The sequence below is a fragment of the Malaclemys terrapin genome, chromosome 20 (assembly GCF_027887155.1).
Source record: "Malaclemys terrapin pileata isolate rMalTer1 chromosome 20, rMalTer1.hap1, whole genome shotgun sequence".
NCBI lineage: Eukaryota > Metazoa > Chordata > Testudines > Emydidae > Malaclemys > Malaclemys terrapin.
In genome coordinates this window covers 13,396,271-13,414,769 of record NC_071524.1, presented here as the reverse complement: position 1 = coordinate 13,414,769, position 18,499 = coordinate 13,396,271, and the positions used below count along the sequence as shown (strand labels likewise).

At 58.1% G+C, this 18,499-nt stretch overlaps 2 protein-coding genes across 2 annotated transcripts; one reads left to right on the top strand and one right to left on the bottom strand.

Annotated features, from left to right (window-relative positions):
- Nucleotides 1-1,122: 1,122 nt before the first annotated feature.
- Nucleotides 1,123-4,145, top strand: LOC128826461 (peptidoglycan-recognition protein SC2-like). Its single transcript, XM_054009752.1, has 4 exons — nucleotides 1,123-1,174; nucleotides 2,165-2,366; nucleotides 3,344-3,462; nucleotides 3,894-4,145. Exons 1-4 carry the CDS (start codon nucleotides 1,123-1,125, stop codon nucleotides 4,070-4,072), a joined length of 552 nt encoding a protein of 183 aa, XP_053865727.1. The 3' UTR covers nucleotides 4,073-4,145.
- Nucleotides 4,146-12,709: 8,564 nt separating this feature from the next.
- On the bottom strand, nucleotides 12,710-17,381 carry LOC128826462 (peptidoglycan recognition protein 1-like). Its single transcript, XM_054009753.1, has 4 exons — nucleotides 17,327-17,381; nucleotides 15,693-15,894; nucleotides 14,859-14,977; nucleotides 12,710-13,432 (listed from the first exon to the last, which is right to left on the bottom strand). The coding sequence occupies exons 1-4, from the start codon at nucleotides 17,379-17,381 to the stop codon at nucleotides 13,254-13,256; spliced, it is 555 nt and encodes a 184-aa protein (XP_053865728.1). The 3' UTR covers nucleotides 12,710-13,253.
- Between the last annotated feature and the right edge of the window lie 1,118 nt (nucleotides 17,382-18,499).

Below are 18,499 nucleotides of genomic sequence, written 5' to 3'. Positions count from 1 at the left end.
ACATGCTGCCTTGTCTGTTATTAGTGTTGATAACATCGGAGCTCCAAGAACAGAAGCACCGGGCAGCCTAAACAGCGTTAGTGAGGAAACGACATTCCAACCTTCAGCACTTAACAACAAGATGGAGCCCTGATCTCAGTCACTGTGTGTCTGGGCAGCGCCCGGCACGGCGGGGCCCTGATCTCGGTTACTTTGTGTCTGGGCAACCCCCGGCCCAATACAGCCCTGATCTAGATTGGGACCTCCAAGTGCTCCCTTAATGCCCTGCAGCTGGAGTTCAGGGGAGCTGGGGCACACAATGTGTCTGGATTGGTCGGAGCAGGAAATGGTGGCACGGACGGTGGCTGACATGCTGTCCCCCTGGTGCGGCGTTCCCCAGCTCTCCAGGCCGGGCTGTGCTCTGTGCCCAGCCTTGCCCAGGTTGGGATGAAGGTTCTGCCCCCGGGATCGCGCTGCCAGGCCAGAATCGCTCCCTCCCACTCGGACGCAGTCTGTCGGGCCTGGTGCTGCTACAGACCCCTGAGCCCTGCTGCAAGAGCCCGGCTTGGTCTTCAGCAACCGCAGCCCCTGGTGAAATCCCCCCAGTCGTTCGTCCGCGGTGGCTGGGCTGCCAAACAGCATCGGCACGATTGTTCATTGACCAACTTCTTGGCCTCACCACACACACACCCCCGTAGCCCTCTCAGGCGCTTATAGAGAGGAGCAGGTGCTGGTGCCCAGAGTTCACTCTCCTCCCAGCTCTGCAGGAATCCAGGTGGGCACATGCCAGCCCCACTCTGCACCCCACAGGGCGCCAGTCTCCATGGAACACCTCTGCCCCCAGCCCGGCTCTTCTCCCCACAGCCCCAGCTGGGCCGGCGTTATACGCCGAGGCAGATGCTGCTCAAGGGGCTGCCATGGGGACCCGGGGAGCTCGGGGGGGGAGGAGGGTCTGGGCAGGGCTGGGACGCTGCCATCACGCGACAGGCTGGGCTGGTAGCCCAGGGCAGCCTGAGCGCAAGGGGATCTGCTACCCAGGGGCTCTGGGGGTGTTTGGCTCCGGCCCAGCATTGCCCCTTTCTGCGGGTGTCAGGCCGGCTGTGACCGGTACATTTCCCCACAGGGCTGAGCGAGAGGACGAGGATGCTGCTGACATGGGTTATGTGGTTCTCAGCGCTCTGCGCCGCGGCACTCGGTGAGTTTGGATCCCCCGGGCCGGGGAAGGGGGCAGGTCTGGGAATCCCTGACGCAGCTGAGAACGGAGGGAGCAGAAACCCACAAGTGGGAAATTAATGATGGAGACGCCCGACTAACCTGTCCCCTGGCCTGGCCCTGCCCCTGCAGAGCCGAAGATGCCCATTCTCCGTCTAGCCCATCCCTCCATGAAGCAGGGCTGGGTCGTCCCCTGCTGCCTGTTCCCAGAGCCCTAGAGTTCATCAGTCCAAGGGACGAGGCCCCTCACCCTACCCACGGGGAGCTGATCCTAGAGCGTCACACACCTTTGTTGGATCCTGCACTTGGCCTCAGTGTCATCCTGTGGCAGCGAGTTCCACTGGCTCATTTTCCACAACGAGCCTTTTCTCAGGGTCAGGTCCAGTTTCTGGGACATCGGGCTCGATCCTTCACACCCCGTCTCTGAAGGGACCTGGCAGGAGGGACAAAGGGCTCAGCAGTGGGAGACAACAAGCACCAGGGGCCTGGAGAGCCTCCCGGATGCAGAGAGAGGAGAAAGGCTGCACAGCGGAGGGGACAGGCTGGAGGGATACAAGTGACTGGAGGGGGCAGAGGAGACAGACGGGTTCTGAGCCACACACCCTTGGCGGGAGCTTCCCCAGCCCGGTGTGAGTTCAGAGCACCAGCCTCACCCGCCATCTCCAGCCCAGTCCTTGCTTGGCCTCCCTCCAGCCTGGCCTGGCTCCCCGTTCACCCCTTTCCTGCCAGCGGCGGGTGCTGCTGCACTGCGAGCAGGCTCCTGGCCAGGCCTCTCTCCAGTCCCGTCACATTTAATGCAGGGCTGCGCGTCCCCCCTGCGCCGTGCTGGGCCTTTGCTGGCCTGTGCCCCAACCCCATTGCAGCGGCCCCACTCAGAGCACCAGCCCTGGGCCCGATCCTGTTGCGTGGGCTAGGGCAGGTGGGGGGCAGCCACATTAACCCAGCCCTTTCTCCCCTCCCCCACATGGCACAGGCTGCCCCACCATCATCACCCGCTCCCAGTGGGGGGCCCGGGCCCCGACAAGCAGGACCCAGCTGAGCACCCCAGTGCCCTACGTCATCATCCACCACACGGCAGGGAATCCCTGCACCTCGCAGGCCTCCTGCAGCCAGGTGGTCAGGGGCATCCAGAACTATCACATGGACTCAAACGGCTGGTCCGACATCGGCTACAAGTGAGTGGGGGCAGGGTGGGGTGGGGTGGAGGCTTCCCCACAGCTATGGGGGAGACTCAGGGCCACTGGCCCCAGGCAGCCACAGGGGGGCAGCAGAGACCACACTCGGGGGAGGGATGGAGTCTCCATAGAAGAGATTTTATTTTTATATTTAATATTTTTGGGTGAAAAGAGGGAATTGGGGAGGGTGTGCTCCGAGCCCCAGCTACGGTGGGTGGAAATGGGGGGGCACAGAGCGCGCCTGGCATGGGGTGAGAATGGGACCCTGGCATAAGGGGAGGGGGGTGGAGGCACAGAGGCCTGGCAGGGAGAGATGGGGGGGCTAAGGGAGTCCCTGAAGAGCGGGGGATGGACGGGAAGGGATCAGTCATGTAGCTGGTGCGGGGATGGAGGGCCACAGGGAGCCCCTGGGTTGTGCCAGGAGCTCGGCCAACAGACTCCGCGTGGCCTGCGCCCTGCTCGTCTGTGACACCGCCCCGTGCTGGCGTTACCAACGCCTTTCCCTGGGGCCGGCCTGACGTCCCGCAACGAAAACCTGGCCGGAGATTTTTCTCCATGAAACGTTTTGAGATGGCGACGTCGGGGGATGGAAACCCAGCTGGGATTTACAAGCAAGCCAGCGGGTCCCAGCGCTGTTCTCCTGCCCCACATCTGGGCCGGCTACAGCCTTTGCACGCCCCCCAGCTGGGTCCAGGTGGGGCCCAGGGCTGCTTCCATAAGGGGTGTTACACACAGCGCCACCTAATGGCCAAATAGTGCCATTCAGGTTAGCCCCCTCCCCCCCCCGCCAATCCAGTCCCTTTTTCTTCAGTGAGTTTTTACCTCCATGGTAGAGGATTGAGCTTTTAGCTCAGAGGGTCCCAGGTTCAAACCCGGGCAGGGCCAGTGACGACCCTGGGGGAGCTCCCGGGAGCGATAGGGAGGGGAGGCTGCGGCCAACGTGCCTGTGTGGGTCTCACACTGCGCTCCGCCTGCAGCTTCCTGATCGGTGAGGACGGCAGAGTCTACGAGGGCAGAGGCTGGAGCAGCGTGGGGGCCCACGCCTACGGCTGGAACAGTAATTCGCTGGGATTCAGCTTCCTGGGCACCTTCTCCAGTACGTGGGTCCCGTCTGTACGGATTTCCCCAGCTAGGCCCCGAGGGGAGCTGGGAATCCCTCCTGCAGGGCTCCCGCCCACAGCTGCTCACCCCTGCCAACCTGACACCCGGGGCATGGGGCCAACCCAGCTGGCCTCACCACCATCCCGCTGGGCTCCACCGCTGTCAAGCTCCTCCTCCGTGGGGCACAGGGCTGGGGCCCGGGGCCAGGAAAGGGTGGCGAAGGAGAGGGATCTTGGCCAAGCAAATGCAGGAGGGGGATGCAATACTGAACGCAATGCGGGGGGGAGGGAGAGTGACACTGACATGGCCAATGGAGAGCGTGGGCAGAGGGGGGTTATTTATTCAGGCCACAGTCACATCCCCTGGGCAGCAGAGAGGGGCCGAGGGCCCAGGGTGAGATTAACAGGGGGCTGTTCTGTCCTGCAGGCAGAGCCCCCAACGCTGCCGCCCTGAACGCCGCCAAGAGCCTGATCCAATGCGCCGTCAACAGGGGCTCCCTAAGCAGCAGCTACACCCTGAAGGGGCATCGCAACGTGAGCCAGACCGACTGCCCCGCGAACGCCCTCTACAATGTCATCACCCAGTGGCCCAGGTTCAAAGCCTGAGTCCCTGCAGCCTTGGGGCAGCCCCTGCGCCCATCACTGACCCCGCCTGCGGCTTCTGCCTGCCCAAGCAGCACCTCCGCCCCCCAGCAGGGGGCAGCCTCGCGCTTCTCGCCCACCCGCCTGGGAAGGACCCGTCGAGTGGTTCGCAGAGACCCACAAAGGGGGTTTTAATTCAAGTGCAATTTGCCTCTAACCCAGCACCCCTGCGGCTTAGGGCTTGCTTTGCTTGGGAGCTTCTGAGCAGTGACAATAAACCAGCTTCTAGCACATGAAAAGTTGAAGCGCCGTGAATCATTTCATCTCCTGTTAAACCATAACCACCCCCTGCCGCTGGGCTGGGCTCTCTTCCCAGGTCCCCCTGGCTGTCCCCAGCCGCTCGTCGCTCTCAGCTGCAGGGTACCGTGTGATATAGCCGGTGCCCGCTGCCCCGGCTCTGGGCCCGTGGCTCCCCCTGCAGCTTGGCCCTGGCTCCCCATTGCCGCGACTGGTCTGTGCTGCCCCAGCTCCCGGCTGCTCCAGCCAAGCTCGGCCCCCTGGCTCTGGCTCTCCTCTGCCCCCAGTCCAGCCTAGCTCCCCTTAGCTCTGCCCTGCTCTGCCTCAGGCAGCCCCAGCTCACACAGAGGATGGGCCCCTGGGCTCCTGCCTCTCTCATTGGTCTGCTGCCCTGTCATTTGGACTCACATAGAGTGTTGGCAGCTCCCCATTGGCCCTGGGCACTGTCAATCTGAGATCCTGATTTCTCCTCGGCCCTTCACCTTTCTCCTGGTGTTGGAACAGGGCAGAGATTGTTGGGGTGGGCAAAACCAGATTCCTCCGACCACTAGCTAAAATCCATGCGGTGTGGGAAGATTTGAAAAGTGTTTTGGAAAGTAATGGAACACCCCCTAGTTTACCTGCTTCTTGGGAATAATGTTTTCCGGGTAGCTTTGGGTTAAGGTATTTGCCCGCAGCAAGAAGGAGTTTTATGCTGGGACCCCCGAGGGAAAGGGTAAGGTCACAGGAACTGCTGAGAGAATGGAAGAGAGTCTCCTTGATTCTTCTGCAGCTGGGGGAAGCCACATGTTTCCAGGTGGGAGGTTGGTTGAGACCAGCTCCTGCAATGCAGCTGTAGGCAACATCACCTTAGGAAGGGATGGGGGTGTAATGCCTGCCAGGGAGAGAACTGTCCAGCTTGTTAGCTGCCAACAGGTGCACGTGAACCAGGGACAGATCCCACTCTAGGGACCATAGGGAGAGGTGTCCCAGAGGGGAGCCCAGAGAAGGGGGATGGGATGTCGGAAACTAATGAGGTGGGTGAGGATTCCTGGGACTCTCTAACACAGGGAAGCAGGGTGCTTCCAAATATGGGAGGAGCTGAGACTAGCTCCTTTCCAGCAGAAGGCAACACGCCCTCAGGATCGGGGGCAGGAGAGGTGTTGCCAGTGATTAAGGAAATTGTCCCAGTTGTTAGCTAGCAGAGTTCTGCAGCTGAAGAAGGAACGGACCCCATTCTAGAGAGCAAAGAGATGTGTCTTAGAGGGGGGCCCAGAGGAGGAAACTGGAGAAGGAATAGTGGGAGGACAGGAATGTCTCCTCATTGGTCACTCGGGAGAGGAGGCCCAGGACCGAATGGCTGAGTCAGCATCTGTGCACCTAGGGAATTGTGTAACCGACCTCCTTGTGAGGAGCAGTCACTCAGCTGACTTCTCAGGGACAGAGAAAGGGGTGATGGAAGATCCCCCATTCCAGGTCCCAGTGTGGCTGCATACGTTCGACTTTATACAATCTGTTTCCAAAATTCGAATTCTGTACATTTAGATTAATCCCGTAGTGTAGACATACCCCAAGAAGCAGGTAAACTAGGGGGTGGTCCATCACCCCCACAGTCAAAACACTTTCCAAAACTTCCCACCCCACATGGATTTTAGCTAGTGGTACGAGGAATCTGGTTTCACCCACCCCCACAATCTCTGCCATTTGGCCAGGTAACATACTGGCCCTTGGGGCCACACTCTGCTTAACCAGAGAAATCTGGGGCCCTGTATCTCTCTGCCCCAAGTATTCCCTGCCATTAATTCAGATAGCCTTAATCTGCTCCATATTTGGTTCTGCAGAGGCTAATCTCACAAAACCAATATGATAGGTTTTGATCACTTGGAAGGTTTCTGTGTTGAGGACAGCAGAACTAACATGAGCTCTTGGTTGCCTGCTTCCTCCTAGCAGATGGTCAGTGGAATTTCAGTGATAGCACCTTTTGGGCTCTTCTGTTTTTACAGGAGGTTTGGGATGAGGGTTCGAGGACTGGTTCTGGAGAGGTGAGTACCCAGCCTACCAGCCACGCTCCATCCTCCCTTCCCTCCACGTTCAAACCCCTGTTTTGGCGGTTTGCTTTCAGTAGATGCCTGGGTCTCTTCAAAGGCATCAGCTAGAGATGCCATCTCCTCCACAGACTTTACATCTTTGTCCCATAAACACTGCTTTACATCTGCCTAGGAAATGCTCTAGAACATTCTAGAAGATCAAACATTCCCTCAAAGCTTGTAACACCTTTGGCCCTCACCCTCTTTCCCATCAAATCTTTCATTTTGTTCACATATTCCCTGTTACTCCTACCAGTATCCCTCTTAAGATTCCTACATATATCTCTATATGTTTCAGGGGTAATCTAAACCTTTGCAAACAGTATTGTTGAATTTACAATAGTTTAAAGCACTTTCTATGGGCATTTCATTGAATACACTTAGGGCTTTACTGGTTAATTTTGCAATCAGAGTAGGTACTCTCTTGGCATCAGGGATTTCATGCACTGCACACAGCCTTTCAAATGTAGTCAGATATTCAGCAATATTGTCTGTCTCATTGTATGCAAGACATAAATGGTCCCAATTGTGTATTTTTGGAGTAATGGGAATCACTGGGGTCGGTGGGCTTTGGTTCTGCTTCGCTAGCAGGTCCAGTTGGTGTTTTAGCTCTGTTTCTCTTTTCTCCTAATGTCTTTCTCTTTCCCCCTGCTAGCTTTCCTTTATCTCCAGTTCTTTCAGTTCCAATAGTCTCTGGTGCTCTCTCTCTTTTTCTGCAACCTGCACTCGAAAAACTCCAACCTAGGAATGGCTTCACTATTTTCACTCATTTTCCTGCTTTTCTGTCCCTACTTCCCTTTCCCAAAATAAGCAAACAGAAAACAACAAACCGGTAGCCTCCTCCTGACTGTCCTTAGCCACCCCACTTAAAATCTTCACACCAGTGTATGAAGTGCACATCTTGCTCAGTACAAGAAGCTGTGTATTTCACCCTGCCGACTACGCCACTGTGACGGGATCCCTGGGGTGCAGCCGGGGCCTGTGGGACCACTGTGCCCCCTTAACTGTCTCCAGTCTGGGCTGTCTCTCACAATGCTTTGCTAGTGACAAGCAGCAAACCCCTCCAGGCGCTGTCATCACTCAGCACAACCGCATGTGGAGCCCCACACCCGGCTGGATTGCATGAATGCTCCCAGAGCCACTCATGAATCACACAGAGACAGGCACCAGAACCAAATCCCCCCCAGCTCCCAGCCTTGTACCTCAGGAATATACCTTCTTGCACTGCTCAAGACGAGCAGAGCAAATTTATTAATTGGTTCACCACTTCATCAATGGAAAGCAGATATACATCGACCTTTGTAAACCTGAGCAAACACCCTTCCCAAACACTTCAGGCAAACTCACTGGTAAAGATAAACAATTAAACAAATGTATTGACTACAAAAGGTATATTTTAAGTGATCACGCCAGACACACAAGAAGTCACCAAAGTTGAACGCGCTGCATTTGAGACGTTCATTTACAGAGTTGTGCAAATTACAAGAAGAAACCAAGAAGGATGTAGATGTAGTGCTTGAGTAGCCAACTTTAATTTGTGTGATGATTTTAAAACATGAGTTCAATCTAATAAAATGAGTCTGAAACATTTTTCAGTTTTCATTATGGTGCCATACAGCCCACCTTCACCCTCACAGTCTCGCCCCTCATTGGCCCTCACCCCCCCTGAAAATTCAAACACCCCCCCCCGCCCTAATTTCAATTCCTGGGGAAAACTGTGGACTTTCCTGTATCTCTGCCTCTTACACCTTTCTATTTGCTTGCCAGTGTCCAGCTGGTAGCATTGTTTCCATATCTCCAAGCCCTATTACAGGGCGTTCTGGATTCCAGTCCCTGGGCCAGTGATGCCAGCGGGTGCCACCCTAATAAGCACCTGTGACAATGCGGTTCTGGCGGAACCCAACTGAGAGTGCCAACTCAGGACAAATTGCTCAAATAGGGCAGTTACAGCCCAAGGCTGGTTTTTTTTCCACCTCTAATGCAAACCAAACCAGCCAGACTAGGAGGACTTCGGTCTCACCCCACTGGCTAACCGCAAGTCTCACAAGCAATCTCCTTAGACACTCCAGTTTCCCAGTATCACCACCAGTGCCACTCGTTATGGGGACAAATGGTTATGAAAACCAATACCCCAGTAAAAGAAAAAGGTTCTCCTGATCCCAAAGGACCAAGCCCCAGACCCAGGTCAATGTACAAATCGGATCTTACCCACAAATCACGCTGCTGCCAATCCTTTAGAATCTAAAATCTAAAGGTTTATTCGTAAAAGGAAAAAGATAGAGATGAGAGTTAGGATTGGTTAAATGGAATCAATTACATACAGTAATGGCAAAGTTCTTGGTTCAGGCTTGCAGCAGCGATGGAATAAACTGCAGGTTCAAATCAAGTCTCTGGAATACATCCCCCGCTGGGATGGGTCCTCAGTCCTTTGTTCAAAGCTTCAGCTTGTAGCAAAGTTCCTCCAGAGGTATGAAGCAGGATTGAAGACAAGATGGAGATGAGGCATCAGCCTTATATAGTCTTTTCCAGGTGTAAGAACACCTCTTTGTTCTTACTGTGGAAAATTACAGCAAAATGGAGTCTGGAGTCACATGGGCCAATCCCTGCATACTTTGCTGAGTTACAAGGCGTATCTGCCTTCTCTCAATGGGTCCATTGTATCGCTGATGGTCCTTAATGGGCCATCAAGCAGGCTAGGCAGAGCTAATCTCAGCTTGTCTGGGATGTCACCCAGAAGCATAGCATAAGTTTGCCATACAGACAGTATAGAGCCAATATTCATAACTTCAACTACAAAACTGATACACACATATAGACAGCATAATCATAACCAGTAAACCATAACCTTGTCCTAGACACCCCATTTGACCCCCTTTATACAAGATTTGGGTGCCACTACAGGACCTTGGTTGCAACAATGATCTATACGGTCCCGGTTTATGTCAATAACGTCACAGCGCCCCCCACCAGCTTTGCGTTGGCCTTTCTTCTCCTTTTTCTCTTTCTCATTCCTAGGGTTGCCAACTTTGTAATTGCACAAAACCGAACACCCTTGGCCTGCCCCATACCCCGCCCCTTCCCACAGCCCTGCCCCTGCCTCACCCCTCTCTGAGGCCCCAGCCCCCACTCACTCCAGCCCCCCTCCCTCCATCGCTCACTCTCCCCCACCCTCACTCACTTTCACTGAGCTGGGGGAGGGAGTTCAGGTGCGGAGGGATGCGGGCTCCAGCTGAGGGTGCGGACTCCAGGGTGGGGCCAAAAACGAGGGGTTCAGAGTGGGAAGGGGCTCCGGGCTGGGGCAGGGGGTTAGGGTGTGGGTGAGGGCTCCAGCTGGGGGTGGGGCCAGGGATGAGAGGTTTGGGTGGAGGAGGGGACTCCAGGCTGGAGGCCAAGGGTTTGGAGTGCAGGAGCAGGCCCAGGGCTGGGACAGGGGGGTTGGGTACAGGGGTCTGAGGGCTCTGGCTGTGGGTGTGGGCTCTGGGCTGGGGCCAGGGATGCGGGGTTTGGGGTGCAAGAGGGGGCTCAGGCCTGGGACATGGGGTTGGGATGCAGGAAAGGGTTCAGGGTGTGGGCCCTGGGAGGAATTTTGAGTGTGGGATGGGGCTCAGGTCGGGTGACCAGCTAGCAAGCGTGAAAAATTGGGATGGGGGGAGGGGGTAATAGGTGCCTACATAAGAAAAAGCCCCCAGTATTGGGACTGTCCCTAGAAAATCAGGATATCTGGTCACCCTAGGCTCAGGCCTGGACAGGGGGTGTGGGTGGGGGTGTAGAGTGAGGGGTCTGGGAGGGAGTTAGGTTCTGACCGGGGCAGAGGGTTCGGGGTGCAGGTGGCTCTTACCTCAGGAGGCTCCTGGTTGGCAGCACAGTGGGGCTAAGACAGGCTCCCTGCCTGCTCTGGCTCCACGCTGCTCCCAGAAGCGGACGGCATGTCCGGCTCCTAGGCGGAGGCACGGTCAGGTGGCTCTGCGCAGTGCGCACTGCCCGCACCCCACCCATGCAACTTCCATTGTCTGCGGTTCCTGGCCAATGGGAGCTGCGGAGGTGATGCGAAATTTCCCTGGCTGCGCCTCTGCTTAGGAGCTGCAGGGAAATGCCGTCCGCTTTTGGGAGCTGTGCGGAGCCAGGGTAGGCAGGAAGCCTGTCTTAGCCCCGCTGCGCCACCAACAGGACTTTTAACAGCCCGATCAGCAGCGCTGACAGGAGCCTCCAGGGTCCCTTTTCGACCAGGTGTTCTGGTTGAAAACCGGACACCTGGCAACCCTACTCGTTCCCCTGTTCGGTCTTGCTGCGTTTTGCGGCAAACAGGAAGTCCTGTTTAATGGTTAACGCCGGAGGCACCGCACTGACAGGTGCGGGCCAAGGACATGGAGAGATAACGGAACAGACGGTGGCAGCGGTGGGATCGCTGTGGGGACCCAACCCTGCGATAACACGTCGCTGCCCCGGTTAACTCTTCACTTTCCTGCACTGAAAGGGCTGAGAGTGGGGAGAAACGGGCACCCGGCTGGATCGGGGCCTAGCAATCGGGGGGATCCAGCTCTAGCCAGACGGGCACTAGCGCCAGGCTGGGCTGTTAAATGCATCAGGCGGGTTAGCGGATGGGCCCCACCTGGCCACATGCACCCGCTCAGCAGCTGTCACCAAAGGCTCCTGCCCTGCAATGGGCTATCGCCTCCTGGTGGAGTCAGGAGGGAACTGCGTCCCCACACTCATTCCCTTCTGGGGAGAGGCCAGCAAAGATCCCAACATGCTCAGCTCACCCGGGTAAAACTCCCCCCTCCGCACCATGACAACAGCCGGCACAAGAGCCTGGCACTGCTTAGGTCCCATTTAAACCAGACGTGCCAGAAAGTCCCATTCGAGCCGTCTGTGCCAGGCTGCATTTCCCCCCAGAGGCTGGTTATCCCAGCAAAGGTCTGAGCCCCCCGGCACACAACCCTGTGCCCGGCGACCGGGGACTCAGCCAACCATCCTGCCAGGGGCCGCGTAACTGACTCTTGTGGGTTTCCTGGTGCTGTTATTGGGGGGGTGCTGAAAAGCCCCATCTCCAGGCGGACAGGAAAACACTCTTGAACAATTCACAGGACGCTGGACATGGGGAATGTTCAGACGTCAATTACAAAGACCCTATGTTGAATTGGCCAACACCCATAACATTCAAAAACCAGTTGGAGACACTTCAACCTCCCTGGTCACTCTATTACAGACCTAAAAGTGGCAATTCTTCAACAAAAAAACTTCAAAAACAGATTCCAACGAGAAACTGCAGAACTGGAATTAATTTGCAAACTGGACACCATTAAATTAGGCCTGAATAAAGACTGGGAGTGGCTGGGTCATTACACAAACTAAACTATTTCCCCTTGCTAATTTTCTCCCTGCTGTTACTCACACCTTCCTGTCAACTGTTTGAAATGGGCCATCCTGATTATCACTACAAAAGTTTTTTTTCTCCTGCTAATGGCCCACCTTATTCGACTAGTCTTGTTAGAGTTGGTATGGCAACACCCATTTTTTTTCATGTTCTCTGAATATATCTATCTATATCTGCCTACTGTATTTTCCACTGCATGCAACTTTAGCCCACGAAAGCTTATGCTCAAATAAATGTGTTAGTCTCTAAGGTGCCACAAGGACTCCTCGTTCTTTTTGCTGACACAGACTAACAGGGCTATGACTCTGAAACCTCACCCCTCCCAGTTCTCCAATTCATGCATGATGCAGAGCCGCAGGACACTCTCAGGATTCTGCTCCCACGGCCGGGCACAGTCGCGCGTGGTGGGCGCAGCTTTTGAAACTCAGGCTCATTACAACACGTCTTGGATGGACGATGGCTGACGGGAGACGGGCCTCGCCGGCTATTCTATCGCTGGAAAATGCCTTTGGCCAGTCTTGGGATCTCTCGGACGCTGAGCGTCCGTTGGCGAGGGCGCAGGCGAGAAAAGCGCCCTTGGGAACTAAAGGTTGAGGGTTTCCATCTAACGCTCCCACTTGCAGTAACACTATTTAATACTGGCCCACCCGAGACTGGGGCACAGATCGATTTCCTCATGTGAGTACATTTCAGTTATTCTTAAACTAAAAACAGTTTCTATCAGCTTAGATAAAAATGAAGCCGAAGACGCTGCTCACCTGGGGCGCCGTTTAGTCTAGGGCCGGCCCTGCCCATAGTGGGGGGCCCTTGTTTCTCTTAAACTTTTCTATTTTTTCCCTTATTTGTCTTACAGTTGGACTGAGAGGCAGCACAGTCTAGTGGGCAGAGCACTGGACTGCAGCCATGGGGTGTGTTCCCTGCTCTGCCACTGACTGGCCTGGGAGCTTGGGCAAAACCCTTTCCCCTCCCTGTGCCTCAGTTTCCCCTTCCACCCTGTGTCTAGTTAGACCGTGAGCTCTTTAGGGCAGGAACTGTCTGTCTCATGCTCTGTGTGTACAGCACCTAGCGTAATGGGGCCTCTTAGTGCCACTCTGACAGACCATAATCTCACCCTCTGGGCTCTCCCAGCCCAGCCCAGCGGCGGGGGGTGGTTATGGTTTAATAGGAGATGAAATGATTCACGGCGCTTCAACTTTTCATGTGCTAGAAGCTGGTTTATTGTCACTGCTCAGAAGCTCCCAAGCAAAGCAAGCCCTAAGCCGCAGGGGTGCTGGGTTAGAGGCAAATCGCACTTGAATTAAAACCCCCTTTGTGGGTCTCTGCGAACCACCCGCCGGGTCCTTCCCAGGCGGGTGGGCGAGAAGCGCGAGGCTGCCCCCTGCTGGGGGGCGGAGGTGCTGCTTGGGCAGGCAGAAGCCGCAGGCGGGGTCAGTGATGGGCACAGGGGCTGCCCCGAGGCTGCAGGGACTCAGAGTTTGAACCTGGCCCACTGTCTGATGACCCTGTAGAGGTCGTTCCCGGGGCAGCTGGTCAGACTCACGTTGCGATGCCCCTTCAGGGTGTAGCTGCGGCTCAGGAAGCCCTTGGAGACGGCACATTGGATCAGGCTCCTGGCGGCGTTCAGGGCAGCAGCGTTGGGGACTCCGTCTGCAGGACACAGGAGCCCCCTGTTAATCTCATCCTGGGCCCTGGCCCCTCTCTGCTGCTCAGGGGACATGACTGTGGCCTGAATAAATAACCCCCCTCTGCCCACACTCTCGATTGGCCACGTCAATGTCACTCCCCCTTGCCCCATTGCTCTGGGTAATGCAACCTCCCGCCCGCTGCATTTCCTGGCCCCGTGCCCCAGCCTGGTGCCCCAGGCAGGGGGAGCTCGACCATGGTGGAGCCCAGCGGGATGGGGCTGAAGCCAGCTGGGTTAGCCCCGGGGCAGATCTCTCGCTGAATCCCATCCCCCGCCCCCAAGCTCTGAGCTGAGAGGGGGCACCGGGTGCCCAGTGTCCCCAGCTGCAGCTGCCCTGTGAGTGCCCAGCTCAGGTGCTCTCTGCCCGGTGATGCCAGGGCCGTGCTACAGCGCGAGCTGGGTCCAGGCAAACCAAATGCATTTTATCCAGCCCCATGGACAGTTACAGCTCGAGGGACGCAGGCCCCACCTCCAGCCCGGGGGCTGCACACTGGAGAGCCGGGCTCTGGGCAGGATCTAGCAGTCACAAGCCACACCCGAGCTCCCAGGGCGATGCAGGGACATGCAGGGCTCATGGGATCCTGGGTGGGACAAACAGAGGAGTGGGGGGCAGGGGCAGGGAGGGGCTTTTCCCCGTGTCCGGCTGTGGGGACGTGGAAAAATTGTCCAGGGGGCAAAAAAGAGCCAAAAATTATCCCTGGGCTGGAGAAATGGCTGCCAGAGCGGGACGGGCAGAGCTCAGCCCGCCCAGCTGATCACCCGGGGAGGAAGCACAGGACCTGCCGGGCGCGTTAGCCGCGCGGAGAAAGGCAGAAGAGGGGCCAGGGGCCGGGAACTGAAGCCAGACACGTTCCCCGGGAAATAAGGCCCAAATTTCGAACAGGGTGGGCGATTAGCAAGTGGAGCAAACGCCCCTGGGCCACCAGAGCCAGCCAGGGGATCCAGTGACGGGCCCAGTGATGCCGTATACAGGTGACCCCCCCCCCCCGCTCCTACTCGCTCTCCCCTCCCTGTACAGCTCCAGGGTCCTACGGGCTGCCCCTGCTCAGCTGTGTTCCCCGGCCCTAGATCCTTTCTGGGTCGCTGCTTTCCAGGCTCCAGGCCGTAGGTCTGGCCTGCGTTCCTTGGGCCCCATCCCTGCCCTTGTGCTTGGCTGGATGAAAAGCCCACGTTGTTAGCTTGCAGCCAGCCAGGTCGCTCTGCAGCAGTGACCCGTTGTCATCAGTTACCAATTCCTACATCACCGGAGATGGTCCCTGGGGCAGAATCCCCTGCCCCGGGCATCAGGTCAGCAGGGGAGAGCACGTGTGGGCGGGAGCCGTGCAGGAGGGATTCCCAGCTCCCCTTGGGGCCTAGCTGGGGAAATCTGTACAGACGGGACCCACGTACTGGTGAAGGTGCCAAGGAAACTGAATCCCAGCGACCTAGAGTTCCAGTTCTTGGCATGGGCCCCCCTCGTGCTCCAGCCTCTGCCCTCGTAGACGTTGCCGTCCTCGCCGATCAGGAAGCTGCAGGCAGAGCGCAGTGTGAGACCTGCACAGGCATGTTGGCCACAGCCTCCCCTCCCCATCGCTCTCGGCAGCTCCCCCAGGGTCGTCGCTGGGCTTGCCCGGGTCCCACCAGGATACAGCTGGGGGGCGAGCGAGGGCTGTAGCCAACCCAGATCTGGGGCAGGAGAACATTGCAGGGACCTGGGCCACGCAGGAAATTCCCAATTGGGTTTCCATCCCCTGACGTCATAATCTGAAAACATTTCAGGGAGCAAAATCCCTGGCCAGGTTTTCATTGCGGGGTGTCAGTCCGGCGCCAAGGAAACGCTGGCACGGGGCGGTGTCACAGACGAGCAGGGCGCAGGCCGTGCGGTGTCTGTCGGCCGAGCTCATGGCACAACCCAGGGGCTCCCTGCGGCCCTCCATCCCCCACCAGCTCCATGACTGCCCCTTCCCATCCCCCGCTCTTCAGGGACTTCCTCAGCCTTCCTCCCAATCTCCCTATGCCCCCAAAATCCCCGTCCCCCACAGCAGAGACTCTGGGTGCACCCCAACCCAATTCCCCCTTTTTAGCCAAAAAATATTAAATATAAAAATCAAATCTCTTCTGCGGACAATTCCCCTCTACCCCTGAGTGTGGTCTCTGCTGCCCCCATGTGGCTACTTGGGGGCAGTGGCCCCGAGTCCACCCATAGCTCTGGGGAAGCCCCCACCCCACCCTGCCCCCACTCACTTGTAGCCGATGTCAGACCAGCCCCTCTTGTTGATGTGGTAGTTCTGGATGCCCCTGACCTGCTCGCTACAGGAGGCCTGTGTGTAGCAGCGGTTCCCTGCCGTGTGGTGGATGATGACGTAGGGCACTGGGGTCCTCAGCGGGACCCTGCTTCTTGGGGTCCGGGCCCTCCACTGGGAGCGAGAGATGATGCGGGGGCAGCCTGTGCCATGCGGGGGAGGGGAGAAAGGGCTGGGTTAATGTGGGTGCCCCCCACCTGCCCCAGCCCACGCAGCAGGATTGGCTGAGGGCTGGTGCTCTGAGTGAGGCCGTGGCAATAGGGTGGGGGGAGCAGCCCAGCAAAGGCCGTGCACGGCACGGGGGGATGCGCAGCCCTGCGTTAAATGTGACAGGGCTGGAGACAGGCCTGGCCGGGAGCCTGCTCACCGTGCAGCAGCACCCGCCGCTGGCAGCAAAGGGGCGAATGGGGAGCCAGGCCAGGCTGGAGGGAGGCCAAGCAAGGGCTGGGCTGAAGATGGCAGGTGGGGCTGGTGCTCTGAACTGAGCTCGGACTGGGGAAGCTCCTGCCCAGGGTGTGCGGCTTCGTGCCCATCTGTCTCCTCTGCCCCCTCTGGTCATTTGCATCCCTCCAGCCTGTCCCTTCTGCTCCGCAGCCTTTCCACTCTCTCTCCATCCGGGAGGACCCTGATCCTTCAGGTTTCCCACTGCTGACCCCCCTGCCCCTCTGCCAGGAAATTCCGAGTCGGGGTGACCAGGATGGAGCCCAGTGCCCCAGAAACTGGAAGGTCAGAGCATCTGACCCTGAGAAAAGGCTCATTGGGCACAATCGGCCTGTGGAACTCGCTGCCACTGGCTGTCACTGGGCCACGAGCAGGATCCAGCAACGGATCAGAGGTTTCTATGGAGAACGAGAACAGCCAGCGTGGGACTGGACGGGCTCCCGCCCCAGGGCTTGGGGCAGCCACTCCATGGTGGGAACAGAAAGGAAATTGCCCTGTGGCCGGGTTATTCCATCATGAGCCACTAGGGGGTGTCTGGCGCCTCTCTCTGGAGCATCTGACACTGGCCGCTGACGGAGCCGGGACACCGGGGTAGATGGGCCCTGCTCTGATCCGGGGGCGATTTCTTGGCTGCAGGGACATTCCCAGCATGAATCCTTGGTGGGAGCTGGGGATCAGCTGGTGTTGTTACAGCTCCCCCCCACCCCCACCTCTGCCCCTGCTCTCCCCCTCCCCAGCCCCCTTTCCCCTGCCCTCCACACACAGCCTCAGCTCACTGCCCCTCTGCATGCTGGGAGCTGGCCCTTTCTGGCTCTTGGTTGCCCCAGGGCAGTTCGGATGGAGCTGGGCTGGCAGGGGACACGGCATGGGCAGGAGGTGTGCGACACTCTGGGATTGGCTCCCCATGGGCAGGGCCAGGGGCCTCGTCCCGTGGGCCGATGAACACTAGGGCTCTGCATATGGACGGGCAGGGGACGACCCAGCCCTGCCTCACCGAGGGATGGTAGATGGAAGCCAACGGGCGTCTCCACGGCAGGGGGCAGGTTTGATGGGTAACTCCATCGTTAATTTCCACTCCTGGATTTCTGCCCCCCCACTCCCCAGTTCTCAGCTGCATCAGGGATCCGAACTCACCGAGCGCCGCGGCGCAGAGCGCTGAGAGCAACACGACCCGCGTCAGCAGCAGCATCTTCCTCTCACTAGGTCCTGTGGGGACACGCGCCTGTCACAGCCGCCTGCCACCCCCAGGAGGGGGCGCTGCTGGGCCGGAGCCAAACATCCTCAGAGCCCCTGGGTAGCAGATCCCCCTGCGCTCTGGCTCCCCGGACTCCCAGCCCAGCCTGTCGCGTGATGGCAGCGTCCCAGCCCTGCCCAGACCCCCCTCCTCCCCGAGCTCCCCGGGTCCCCATGGCAGCCCCTTGAGCTGCAGGCTCGGCGCTGGCCCCGGCTGTACTAACACTGCCCCGCTGGGGCTGTGGGGAGAAGAGCCGGGCTGGGGACAGAGCTGGGCCATGGAGACCGGCGCCCTGTGGGGTGCAGAGTGGGGCTGGCATGTGCCCACCTAGATTCCTGCAGAGCTGGGAGGAAAGTGAGATCTGGGCACCGGCACCTGCTGCTCTCTATAAGTGCCTGGCAGGGCTATGGGGGTGAGGCCAGGTAGTTGGTCAATAAACCATCCTGCCGATGCTGTTTGGGAGCCCAGCCACCGTGGAGGAAGGAGTGGGAGGAGGGGGAGGATTTCACCAGGGCTGCGGTTGCTTAAGACCAAGCCGGGCTCGTGCAGCAGGGCTCAGGGGTCTGTAGCAACACCAGGGCCGACAGACTGCGTCCGAGTGGGAGGGAGCGATTCTGGCCTGGCAGCGCGATCCCGGGGGCAGAACCTTCATCCCAACCTGGGCAAGGCTGGGCACAGAGCACAGCCCGGCCTGGAGAGCTGGGGAACGCCGCACCGGGGGGACAGCACGTCAGCCACCGTCCGTGCCACCATTGCCTGCTCCGACCGATCCAGACACACCACCTGCCCCACTTCCCCTGAACTCCAGCTGCAGGGCACTAAGGCAGTGCCTGAAGGATTCCAACCTAGATCAGCCCAGAGCATCTGTTCTTGGAGCTCCAGTGTTATCAACACTAACAGCAGACAAGGCTGCATGTGAATTTATAAGACCTCAGTGCTACTTTTAAAGAAAGACCACAGCATGGTCTGGTGACAAAGGCGCTTGGCCAGGTTCATTGCCCTGAAGGCACAGTCCTAGTGCCCTGGCTCCATGGTTACAGGTTCACTAACACGAGTGCCCCATGGCAAGGAGC

Coding starts and splice junctions, on each gene's coding strand:
- LOC128826461 (XM_054009752.1), top strand. CDS start 1,123: ATGCTGCTGACATGGGTTATGTGGTTCTCAGCGCTCTGCGCCGCGGCA. Junction 1,175..2,164: donor GCTCTGCGCCGCGGCACTCG/GTGAGTTTGGAT, acceptor CACATGGCACAG/GCTGCCCCACCATCATCACC. Junction 2,367..3,343: donor TGGTCCGACATCGGCTACAA/GTGAGTGGGGGC, acceptor CTCCGCCTGCAG/CTTCCTGATCGGTGAGGACG.
- LOC128826462 (XM_054009753.1), bottom strand. CDS start 17,381: ATGCTGCTGCTGACGCGGGTCGTGTTGCTCTCAGCGCTCTGCGCCGCG. Junction 14,978..15,692: donor TGGTCTGACATCGGCTACAA/GTGAGTGGGGGC, acceptor CTCTGCCTGCAG/CTTCCTGATCGGCGAGGACG. Junction 13,433..14,858: donor TTTCCTTGGCACCTTCACCA/GTACGTGGGTCC, acceptor TGTGTCCTGCAG/ACGGAGTCCCCAACGCTGCT.